The 13,169-nt window shown below is 44.0% G+C and overlaps 1 protein-coding gene across 14 annotated transcripts in view; it reads left to right on the plus strand.

Annotated features, from left to right (window-relative positions):
* Positions 1-13,169, plus strand: part of KIAA0825 (KIAA0825 ortholog) — a 380,197-nt gene that overhangs the window by 183,066 nt on the left and 183,962 nt on the right. For all 14 annotated transcript variants that reach the window (XM_075932130.1, XM_075932131.1, XM_075932132.1 and 11 more), the window contains 2 exons: positions 4,887-5,046; positions 11,642-11,794. In XM_075932130.1, coding sequence (XP_075788245.1) covers positions 4,887-5,046; positions 11,642-11,794 — 313 coding nt within the window. The remainder of the gene's footprint in view (positions 1-4,886; positions 5,047-11,641; positions 11,795-13,169) is intronic.

Below are 13,169 nucleotides of genomic sequence, written 5' to 3' on the forward strand. Positions count from 1 at the left end.
AGGCTAGCCGAGGGCTGTGCTTAAAGGGACCCGACCCCCACCCCGGACAGACAGTTCTCAGGGGTTCCCCACTTGCAAAGCAGTTGGAGTGCCCTGAGTGTCCACACTCGGCACATCACAGCACTCGGCCATCAGCCCGGCTGCACTTGCCGCAGGCTGCCATCCGGAGGGGGGGGGTCAATCGAGGGGCTGCAGGAGAGCTTCCACCCCGAGGAGCCTGCAGAGCCAGCCCTGTCCTCCCCATCGGGGGCTCGTACCCCATTCCTCCCTCACCTCCTTCCACTTACCCCTCCCTAGTCCCCCTTCCTGATGTACAAAATATAGGACACGTGTTCAAAAATAGAAACTCTCTTTATTTCACAAAACTGGGGGGGGGGGGGAATAAAACTGTGGGGAGACGGGGGAGAGGAGGCGGGAAAGGGCAGGAGAGAGTGTGGGAGAGGGGAGGCGGAAAACTGGGAGGAGGGAGCTGGAAGGGGGAGTCAAGAGAAAGGAGGGGGAGGGGAAACTCAGGGATTGGGGTTGGGGGTCTCGCCGGGCCAACTGCCTCCCAGCACGGCGAGGGAGGGGGCCTCAGCGTCCCCAGGGGGATGGGGTGGAGGGTGCGGAGGTTGAGGTGGAGGGTGTGGACAATGAGGAAGAGGGTGTGGGGGTTGAGGAGGAAGAGGTGGGAGGGGGCAGGAGTGGGAGGAGGGACAGAAGTTGGGGGAGCAGCAGGCGCAGGACCAGCACGGGGCACCATTCTCTGCAGCAGGGCCTGCAGGTTTGAGTTCAGCCCTCGGACCTCAGCCAGCTGCTCCTGGCGGAGCTAGAAGTCTGCCCGCATCCAGGCCTCCACTGTGCGGTGCAGGGCTCGCAAGGACCCCAGGTGCTGGTCCCAGTACTCCTGCTCCATGGTGGTGGTCCAGAGCAGGCCGCGGGTGCGGGAGCATGTCCCGGCCGGGGTGGTGCGCCCTGCACGATCAGCTGGTGCAGCTGTAGAGAAAGAAGAGAAGTGGTCAGTTCTCCCTGGGGACGCAGCGGATGATGCCCAGCCCCTTTTCCCCCCCTGCGACGTGAGGGCGACCATGCCCTGCACCGTCAGAGCCGCTGTGCTTGTACAGAGGCCATGGTCAGGATGTCTGGCTCTCCCCGGGATTGAGAGCTGCCCCAAGACCGCACCCATGTCCCTGTGCTGTGTATAGTGTGGCCGGGGTGGGGCGGGGGGAGATGTCCCCTGCCTCCGTGTAGAGGGGACATGTGAAGGGAAAGCATCCTGCTGGGTCCCGCCCCGGGGTCAGGAGCATGTCAGGTCTCTTCACACATGCATGTGCCTATTGGGCCATGGCCCCTGGGTGTCATGCAGCTGGAGCCACCTGCCCAAGGGTGGCATGACACGTGCTCACACATGGACAGGTGTCTGCGTGATCCGTGGAAGGCATGGCCCACGTGAGCAGTCTCTGGTCTCCCTTCCACCCCACCCCCCCAAACTACTTAATTCAAACTACTTACCCGGTACGGTCTCCCTGGACGACCCTGCCGACTCTGGTGCTGGAACTGCTTGCGATGGCCCCTCCGGTGTGCCCGGGTCAGGGCCCTCCGGTCCCGGCTCGCTGTCCCCCGGGCTGGCACGGACCGCCCTGCCCCCCAAGAGTCGGTCGAGGGCGGGGAAGTAGGGACAGGTGGCAGCCCCTGCTGTGGCGCTGCCCCTGGTGGCCCTGGCATACGCCTGCTGCAGCTGCTTTACTTTCAGGCGCACCTGCTCCTGGGTGCGCCTGTGTGCCTTTCGGGCCATGGCAGCCGCTATGCGGCCGTAGACAGCCACGTTCCTCCTCCTAGTGCGGAGATCATGGACGTTGGGGGCCTGCCCCCAAACCTCAATGAGGTCCATGACCTCCTCACTAGTCTGGGAGGGTGCACACCGTCTACGGCCCCTGGATGGCCCCTGGGTGCTGGGGGACTGGGCAGGGGACGGCTCGCTGGGACTGGCTCCCTGGCTCATCCTGGGGCCACTGGTTCGGGGCACAGACTGCTGGCAGGGCTGGCTGTGTCAAGTGCCATTTGGCCACAGTCTACCCCTTTAAGGGCCCGGGGCTGTGGGAGAGGAGAAGAGTTTTCCTGGTTGTGCCCAGAGTGGCCACCAGGGGAACCTGGGAAGGGCTAGCCTCCCACTAGTTCAAATTAAGTGGCTACACAGCCCTTAATTCGAACTACTTAATTCGAACAAAGCGTTAGTCCTCGTAGAATGAGGTTTACCTAGTTCAAGTTAAGCGCTCTGCTAGTTCGAATTAAGTTCGAATTAAGGTCGAACTAGCGGTTTGTATGTGTAGCGCCTATCAAAGTTAATTCGAACTAACGTGTTAGTTTGAATTAACTTTGTAGTGTAGACATACCCTTAGTCTCCAGTCATGCTCAGCTCTGCATGAAAAGGTCCCTGTGTGTAGTGGAGCTCTTCCCAGTGTATGGGGTCTGCTGACATGAGGCTCTTTGTAGGAGTAGGGTCTAAATTTTTGCCAGGCTAGTCTGCCTGAAAGAGAAAGTCAACCATTGCTCTTGGGACTAAATAGTTGATATATTCCATGAAGAACCAAAGGTTATTTATTAAAACAATCTGTAAAACAGATCCAGTGAAGTAGGACATTGGGAGTATTAGCAGAGAGAAGGAAATATTCCATGTAGAATTGTTTAGTTTGATAAACTAAGAAAGGATCTTTCAAGATCCTGATCTCAAACTGATTCTTTTGAGATAAGTTACCTGAAAGAATCTTCATTAAAACACTGTGGAGCCATCCTATGGTTAAAATGGTGTGTATATGTATGTATGTATACCCATATTTATATGTGTACAATTGTAACCTATACATAAGCAACTGCAACATGCACATACACACACACACACACACACACACAATTTCCAGTTTCTGTGTACCTGAACCACTCAGAACATGAACAAGATGTTCATAATGTTTTTGTAAGCAAAAGTATATAGTGTTTTTATGTGAAATCGTTTATGTTAAACAAAACTATTGTTTTGATTGTATACAACATTACTCTGATTTTTTTCAGGTGTTGAACATACAGTTAACTTAGCTTTTATGGATTTTTTTAAAAACTACTGTGGCAGCTGTATGCATTGCTTGTCTTGTATATTGCCTGAAAGCATTACTATTCATTAAACAACCTTCACTTTGTAGTAACACCCGAGCTGTAAACAGTCAAGTTACATTCTGGAGAACACACTGCCCAAAAAGTAAAGAAACGTCTGTCTTTGCAAAGTAATTTGTCGAGTTGAAGATTATTGTTTTTCATCATGGTGACCCTGACTTGGCTGACTGGATGCATATACAGATTAAGATGAATGCAGTTATTCCTTGGCTGAGGTCTGCCTCTTTCAGGGCACATTCTCCCTAATGACATGATTGATAGGCAGTCCCAAATCCAGAGAGGAACTCATTAATCATAGCACTGACTGAATCCAATCATCTGCTTCACCTGCATAGTGATGGACAGGAAAGGATACCATTTGGGTGCTGACACTGATACACTCCTTTGTCAGAGGGCCTCAACTTTTTCAATGTCAACCTCTGAGAAGTTTAACAAGAAATTCAGTTTGTATCTATGCACAACATCAAAAGACCAGCCCTAAAATATGCTTTAATTCGAAAGATCAATTTCTTTTTTACATTTTCTATAAAAGTATGTCATAACAAGAAAGCAGTATTTACTTCTGTTTAGCAAAGAACAAAATTATAAGTTTATATTTTCAAACTATTTACTCTGTAGGAAGATCTGAAGATTCATGTGGAAGCAATATCACCATTAATGTTCAGAAGCTGTGTAGAATTTTAGCGAGACTTCAAATCAACAGCCACTTTCAGCAGAATTTATTTTGCACATATGGCATATTTGAACAGTAAATTGCAATTTACAGATGTATGCACCCCCAGCAAATTTTATTCAGACACGTAAACAATGAAAAATTTGATTTTCATTGTTACCCCAGAGTCTCAGTAACAAGCATAATCTTTTGAATTAATTTAGAATTTAGGATAAGGGATCTGATTGATGATGTTAATGCTCTAACATCATTTAGCATGTTTATGTTGTGGATCTTAGTGTGAACGTGGTAATGAATATAGCAAGCTTGATGTGGTCAGTAAAGGTCTAATGTTATATTTGTGCTACAAACTCCAACATTTTAGGTCTTCCGAGTTAGATGATGCTTACAGTTGATAAGGATGCATTTCAGCTAGTTACCAAGTGAGCACATAATTATTAGTTTATGTTTCTTATAGAGGGAAAATAAACAAATAATCATCATACTAATTAGTTTTGAGAATCATGTGGCAGAGAAGAAACAGGAGGAAAATAATAGGTTTTAAAAAAAGTCAACAAGTGGCAAAAGACTACTTAAGAATAACCAGTGGAAAACAGACTAAGATTTAATTTTTCTCACTTATATTCAGTGGAATAGCTATCTTTCTGACACTTTAATAAGTCTTCAACATAATCAATGACAGGCAAAAAAATGTGAAAAACATTGAATACTAATGCTGTTTCTAGTAACAAAAACATTTTTAATACTAAGAGAATATAAAAATTCTTGCATTTATTAAAAAAGACAGTCTTCTATTTTCATTCTTCTGATTACAGTAATTTCATCAATTCCACCAATATGAAAATATTTTATAGATAAGAATATAGATATTCTGTTTATGGTTTAAATATGCTTTCAAGCACTCAACATTCAAAAACATACTAATTTCAGAGATGTATATAAATAGCAACATTCTTGTACAACCTAAATTTTTACAAATTATGTTAAATGTGGAACTAACATTAACACTTTGTGGTTTAGCAATGTTTTACTTCACACTAGTGATATATGTATGCTTTCTTTATTTTAGTGCCTTTATTTCAGTAGAAGAAGGTGCAGTGTTAGAGAAGGAAGGTATTGCATTTGAATTGACTACGGAGAAAATAAACATGATGGTCCTGGATATCTGCCACAAACCAGGTGGCAGCGAGTACCTGAGGCAAATTTATCACATCATCCGGCTCAATGAGGTAGGGAAAAGGCCTTTTTACCGAGCAATTAGGTGTGTACTGGCCTGAGGCAGCGTCTGCTGGCAGCTAAGGGTTAGTCAAGGAGGTGATAATGCTTCTTCAAGTCAATACCAAACTCAATATTGCATTGTAATAGAACCTATTCAGTTTAGGCTTTTCTGCATTTGTATAGTAAAGATTACAGGAAATACTATAGATTTTATTTATGTATTTTAACAATAGCATGGCTCATAAACTTGCTTCAGATTTATAGTGTGTAGACCACAAATCTATTTTAGGAGTTAGAACATAGTACGGAAATCAGCTTTCAATGTAAAATCTAACTCTATGGGAAATAGAATTAAACATCATAAGTCAATTCTTCTCATTTGAAAACAAACAAACCCCACCACTGTAGTAGTGAAGTAAATTCACTCAGATGAAAGACTGATTTAATCTATATAACCCCATGTAGTTAATCATTTTTAATATAAGAGAACCTATGCTAACCATTTGGAAACAAATTCAGTTGTTTATTATAACACATAGAATCAAGAAAAGATAAAAGGAATATTTCAGGCTTTCTGATATTGTACTTAGGGTAATCATTTTTCATATTGTAATTATAAGCAACAGCATATAGCATAATATATGAGACTGCAATTTAAGCAAAAACGACTGCCTTCAATCAGGTTCCTAAATCTGTGATTAGGCACCTAAATTCAAATTATATTAGTAGTCGCAGCTGGGCACTTTTCACTTCAGAAAATCAAGTCAGTTGTTTAATTGCCTAAATGTGGACTTCAGATCCTAATTTTATGCATCTGTTTTTGTAAATGTTAGCTACGATGAATGTATGTATAAAAGTATGCATGTGCAAAGAATTCACTGGAATTTTGCATTATTTGGAGTAATCTGTTTAACAGAATCTAAATACCAGCTAACAGCTGAATACAAGGAAGTGAAGAGTGTATTTATATGAGCGCTTAAAGTTCACTTTTCAATGGGGCAGGACCCTGGCAAGGTCAAATATTTCTTCAATGTAGCTGTGAAACAATTTTAAATATTTTGTAACTCGCTAAATGAATTCAAAAGTTGCTAACGCACCCCCATCCCTGCTTCTCAGAGGTATTAATAGAGGTAAAGTGCACTTAAGAATCTGGGTTACAGTGTAAAAGTTTCCTTGCTTCTTGAAGAGTCCCATTCCTGTATCTGGAACTAAACAGGTTTGGTAGAAAAGTTTATAGAGTTTACTCATTGAGAAGATGGAGGCGCAGACACTGTCTACAGAATCAATTTCGAGATATTCTTCATCTTTGGGTGACAAAGAAAAAAAGTTGCTTACTGGAAACTTTTATTGGTAATGGCTCCACTACTCCTCTCCAAGAGTACGTATAGACTGCGGTGCTATTTCGGGATACCGGAAGTATCCCGAAATAGCAACAGCGTGTGTCTAAATGCTCCCGCTTTTTCCCAAAATAGCAGGCACACTATTTTGGCGTCCCTGTAACCCTCATTCCACAAGGTTTAAGGGATTTGTCAGAATAGTGCCTTATTTTGAAATTTGGCGCTGTATATATAGCGCCAAATTTCAAAATAAGCTTTTTCAACCTAGACTCGGAATAAGCTATGCACCCCAAGAGTTTATTCATTTTTTCAAGATGAACATCTTATTAGAGCAAACAAGAGCTGTATTTTCTGATGCTTGTCTTCTTGATTTTACCCATTATGCTAAGCAACAAAAGTCCCACCACAGTTTGGGCTAAGAACTCATATAAGAATTACCAAAATTAAACATTTATTAACATATTAATATGTAAGTGTTGTTGTTGTTAATTTTTAATGTTAATATGTGTAAGTCTAACTGCTATGAACCAATGAGGGAAGCAGTGACTAGCTTTGTGATTGCTCTGATTGCTTAAAGAGAGAAATGGAGAAAGCAAAGGCAGGAACTTTTACAGAGGCTGTGAACTAAAATTTCTTACAATTCCTGTACTAATCTACATTTTTTCCATTTTAATTAATGATTTCCTCTGTAATACCATATCCAATGCTTTACTAAAATTGAGATAGATTAGACATATCATATTTCACTGGTCTGAAAAAATCAGTTGTCTTCCAAAGAAGAATATCAACTTAGATTAGAATGATCAGCACATATTGTATTTTATCCTATTTTCCATTTACCGTTATGTTTTTAGTAATTCTTTTCTTCAGCCTATGTTCAAAAGTCTTTCATGCTTCTGAAATGTGACTAACAGGTCCATAGCTGACTGATTCATTTTTTCCTTCTTTCTTAAATATAGATACTATCTTTTCCAGTCTCCAGTCATATCATACCAGCTCTGGTTTAACAAATATATTGAATTTTTTGGTTGTCAGACTTGCAATTTTATGCGACAGTTTTTCGGTATTCTGGAATTCAGTTTATCCATTCCCGTCACCTCTCTAAATCTGAGTGCATTAAACTCTTTCAGAGTTTTGCTTCCACCTCATCTGTGATCATTTCTATACATTCATTCTCATTAACCATCTTGCTTTTGTCCCCATGTTCAACATTAGCATCCTTAATAAAAACTGAAAAAATAGTTTTGTAGTCATATTATCTATATTATATTTTAGATTATCCCTAATTTCTAATCCATCCTCACTCCATAGTGGCTGCCCCTTCTTGTTCTTCGTACCATATATCTTCTTATAAATTTTAGAAATGTGCATTTCTCTGTTCATCCATCCGAGAGACTGTTTGTTCAAGAACTCCTCCTAAACAGTAAGAACTAGGACCACCGAATTTTGTATGCAGCTTCTTCTTATCATAACTTAAAGCATAACTTTCTCTTATTAAAAAGGTTCAATTGTGTCAGGCCTGGGGTAGTCCTCTCTCCCCAGGGCAGCCTGCATACTAAACACCTCATCCCAACCTCAGCCCAGGACAATAACTTAAATGAAGAAAAACAAAACTTATTTGAGTTAAGGACCTAAACAATGCCAGGTAAATCTTCTAGTTATACTTATACTTGGAAGATTTGTGATTTCATCAATGCAAATATTCACGCCACAGATGCAGATCAGAACTTTTCCATGCCACCCTGTTTTGTGCGATTCTCGTCCATGTTCTCCCATGAATCCCCCATAAAGGATCCACCCACCATGCTGGAGACCTTCCTGTTGTTCTTTTTATGTCTCGTGGATACCAATAGCGTATACGCGCAGTTCCGTATGTTATCTCTCAGTCTCGCTACATGACTAGCCGATCTCCTTTTCTGAGTTTTAAAAAAAAGCCTCCCCCTTCCGTTCGCATAAATTGCGCAGCACTCAACATGCTGCCACCACGGGAGGGATATTGTGCTCGGCGAGGTCGAGGAGGGTGAGGAGGCACCTAAATTGTGCTTTCAGTCGGCCAAAGGCCCCCTTGACCACAATGTGGGCCCGGGTGAGCCTGGCATTGAAGGCCTGCCGGGAGGGGTTGAAGTGCCCCGTGTAGGGCTTCATGAGCCAGGGCTGTAGGGGGTAGGCCACATCCCCCACCAGGCAGACAGGCATGTCCACGTCCCCGACCCTGATGTGGTGGTCGGGGAAGAAGGTCCCGGCCTGCAGTCCCTGGCACATGGAGGAGTTCCAGAACATCCTGGCATCGTGTGCCTTGCCGGACCAGCCCACATTATATCCATGGACTGGCCCCGGTGGTCACACACGGCCTGTAGGATTGAGAAGTACCCCTTGCGGTTGATATACTGGGAGGCCTGGTGTTCCGGGGCATGGATGGGAATGTGCGTCCCATCGATGCCCCCACCCCCGCAGTTGGGGAAACTGAGGGCGCCGAACCCCCGGATGACCACGTCCGGGTTGGCGAGGCGGACCACCCTGCGGAGCAGCACCCGGTTGATGGCCTTGACCACATGCAGAGAGACACAGCAAACCGCGAATCACTGGGGTGCCCTTGTGGCTGGGAGTGTTCATTCCCTGGCCCCACTCCCAGAAGCAATCCCCGCGGGTGGCATGTAGTACGGCCAGGACAGACCGAACCCTCCGGTGTGGGGCACTTTCGCCTCCCTCCCCCTTTCCCTGGGACGGCCCATCCCCTCCTTTCAGCCCCCTCCCCTCCGGCCCCTGTGGGTGCCGTACCTGCATGAGCACTGCTCCGACGGTGGATCTCCCCACGCCGAACTGGTTTCCGATGGATCGATAGCTGTCCGGCGTGGAGAGCTTCACAGGGTGATGGCGGGCCTCATGCAAGTGTCCCATCACCGCAGAGCAGGGGCGAGCCACTCGCAGAGCTCCAGGAAGGTGTCCTTCTTCATCCTGAAGTTCTGGGTCCACTGTTGGTCTCCCCAGCGCTCCAGGATGATGTGGTCCCACCAGTCGCTGCTGGTGTCCAGACACCAGATGCGGCGGGGCACGCTGTTGTCCGGGTGCTGCTGCCACTCCTCCATGACCCCCGGGGAGGCCAGAGGGAGAGGCAGGGGGCTGACATTCACCAGATGGTGCAAGGCAGCCTCCACCCATTGCTGGCAGGCTTGCAACAGCAAGTCCAAAAATTGGAGCAGCATGCCCAGGGTGAGCTCTGGCTCCATGGTGCCAACTGTGGCAGTGTCCCCAATGGGAAGCACCGACACAGGCAGGCGGAAAGAAAAACACTTTGCTGTCCCTCGGCAAGGTAGGCAAGCAAGCGGAAAAGCTGAGAACCAGCTGTCCAGGGGGGTCCCTTTAAGCAAGAACCTCAGATAGCCTCAGACAGCAGCCACACAAAGCAACTACTGACCTGATGCCCTGCCAGAACTGGTTTCAGCTGCCCTTAAATGCGACCCAGTGTCCAATCGAATTTGCTAGTTCGAATTAGCAAAACGCTAATTCGAATTAGTTTTTAGGTTTAGATGCACTAATTCGAATTAGCTTAGTTTGAATTAACTAATTCGAATTAAGTTAGTTGGAATTAGTGATGTAGTGTAGACATATACCCGTTTACTTTACTGACTTAATTTCTCAACATTTGTCCCTTTAGAATTCAACACCCTAGTTACAAGCCAGTTTTTTAAAATTATTCTTTTATTTAATGAGATGTTTGACCACTAATGCAAAAAGCCTGGGCAACATAATAGTGAAATTAGTATTAATGGTGCAAGATGTAAAACCAAATAGTATAAAGGTAACAGAAATATGGTGGAAATAGCAGATGTGACTGGAATAGTGGCATTGATGGATATGTGCTGCTCATTAGAGAAAGAAATAAAGATAAATGTGGTGAGGTACCATTGTACATGAATGATGTGTTACAGTAAGAAAATAAGGAGCATTGTACATCAATGATATGGCAGACACAAGAAATAAAAGGTGATAGATTGAATGAAACACAATCAGTTTGACTCAAAATCAGTTTTGGGAAAGATTGTAAAAAGAGAGTCTATTGAGGTCATATTAGGGGTCTGTTCTAGCCCCATGTCTTCAGTGGAATTTGGATATGAATAGAGATCTGTTTGATTTTATGGAGATCTCTTTGATTTTATGGGAGAGAAAAATACTATTGAAAAGTGTGTCATTATAGAAGACTGACTTCCTAGATATAAACTGGAGAACAAATATTAGTAATAATGGTGTGACCCAGCTTTTCCTGGATGCCATCAGACAAATTTCTTCAACTAGTAATGAGCCAACAAATGATGCTTTCTTAGATCTGGTTTGGATAAGTAATTGTAGCCTCATTTACTATGGGAGCCTCTGACTTGTATTGGGAGTATTCCAATTTGGAAGATCCTGTGTATTGCAATTTAGTTGTAGGGCTTGTCTTCACTTCTGTGAATATCAGCGCTTCAGAGGTTGATCTTCCACCATTTGATTTGGAAGGTCTGGTAAGGACCCACTAAATCAAATGCTGAGAGCATCCCCTGTCAACCTCAGAACTCCTCGCAGTATAGGAGTATGGACCACAAACAAAAAAGTAGTATTTACTAAACAGATTAGCTATAGTCTTTTCACTGTTTGTGTCATCTGCCTGACTATTCCTCCCATCAATATTACTACTTTTTTGCCCCCTCCCCCCCCCCGGGAGGGAATGGAGTTACTTTTTCCTGTACTAAATTTTCATTTACATGCAAATGCTGTTGTCAGTTGCTCTGGGTTTGATTAGAGTCAGGAATTAAAATGGAGAGCCAGCAAGTCTGTGTCTTCAGTGCTTTCAGTGACTAAACCTATCTCAACTGGCAACCTGGCAGTGTGCAGGAGGAAGCTGAAAAGGGGACAAGAGTTATATGTGTGTGGGAAGCTTGGGGAGACGACTGGGGAAGGGTGCTGGCAGGCAGCAGAACTTTGCTGTGCCAGGACATTGAGTCGGGTCACTGGAAAAGAAACCCAAGACAGAGGGTGACAGAAAGATGATGGGTGGGGGGGGGGGGGGGAAATGAGGTAGGATGAAGATTTATGGGGCATAGTGGGACTAGCAAGACTAGGAGACTGAGATTGGGAACCAGTGGGGCAGGGAAAAGAAAATGCTGGGAAGAGGGAGAGATCTGATAATGATTTTCCTGAGCAAAGAGTCTATGTAAATATATATGTGGAATTTGACCAGAATATTGCAGTCAAGGAGTGGTGGTACTCATTGACTTGTATTTCTTCTTAAAAGGGGATTTTGAAAGAGCTGTTGTCTTGTGAGAATTCTGAAGAGGATGTAATACCTATTAAACATTCAAATTTGACATTGAGGAGCGAAGAAGAGCAGCCTATTTTCAACCCTCTCCAGGTGCACCGCCAATATTGTACAAATGTGTTTGATCAGGTTAGTGAAAGTTTTCAAAAATTTCGATTACTATCATAGGAATTTAGGTCATGCTTACACAGTGAAGCAGTCCCAGAAAGCAATGATTCTGAAAAAGATTTAGGCATCAATGGACAAGCAACTCAACATGATTTTTCACATGTGATGCTGTGGCAAAAAGAGCTAATGTGATCTTTGTGTGTATAATCAAGGGAGTCGTGAGAAAACAAGGGAGTATGGAGATGATTTTATCTCTGGATGTGGCATTGCTGAAATCGACACTGGAATATTTCATGCAGTTCTGATGTTTACATTTTCAAAAGGATATTGAAAAAATGGAAAGTATATAGAAAAGAGACACAAAAATATTTGAGGAGTGGAGAAAATACGTTTCAACCTTTTTACCTTATCAAAATGAAAATCAAGAGTTAATTTGTTTACAGCATACAAGCACCTTCATAGAGAGAAAAAACAGATACTAAAGGGCTATTTATTTAGTGGAGGAAGGCCTAACACCAAACTATGATGAAGCCAGATAAATTTTAAATTGGGCAGAAAGACACATATTTATAACTATATGAGTGATAAACCATTGAAAAAAGCCACCCCCCAAAGTGGAAGATTTTCCATCTCTTGAAGCCTTCAGTAATGGATATCTTTCTGAATAATAGTCTTCAGCCAAATGGAAGTTATTGTCCTTAATACAGGTATAATTGGGTGAAATTTAGTGGCCGGTGATATAATAGGGATGTAAGCAAGTAGTTGAGTATACGATTAACTGATAAGCCTAGGCTCTATCAGAGGCAGCAGCACAGGAGGAAGAGGGGGTTCAGGGGAGGCTGCTAAGAAGCAGTCTCTGCCTGCGATGAGCCCACGCCCAGGCTGAAGCAGCCTATGTCTGCAGGAGCTGGGATACCCTGCAGTCAGGAGCTGATTCCACCCCACGCTGCTGCCTCCGTATTAGTTATCGGTCAGTTGAATAGTCGAGTAACCGCATTAAATCTTTGCAGTTACTCACCTATTCTGTAGTGCCCAGGGGCGAAGCTGGAAGCCAATGCGCTCTAGCCTGACTTCCCGGGAGCCCTCTGCCACCCTGCACTGCTGCCTCTGTATCCACTGGTTCCCCTTGTGGATTGGTTCCTGTCTGGTATCTTGCGCTACTGCCTCTTCTCTTTTTTTCAGTATAATTTTGTTTGATAGTTGGGTAGATATCACCTCTGCTATCTTTCAGTTCCATTGTATATGCCATTTTCTAAAACATATATGTTATATAATAGATATTTAATCCTGGTGATGTATTTCAGAGAAAGTGTTAATGGTGTGAATGATGGAGATGAATAGTAATTTGAGGTTCTTAATGAGAGATGAACTAGTTTTAAGTATATGTTTCTTGTTT

Source organism: Pelodiscus sinensis, chromosome 6, assembly GCF_049634645.1.
Source record: "Pelodiscus sinensis isolate JC-2024 chromosome 6, ASM4963464v1, whole genome shotgun sequence".
NCBI lineage: Eukaryota > Metazoa > Chordata > Testudines > Trionychidae > Pelodiscus > Pelodiscus sinensis.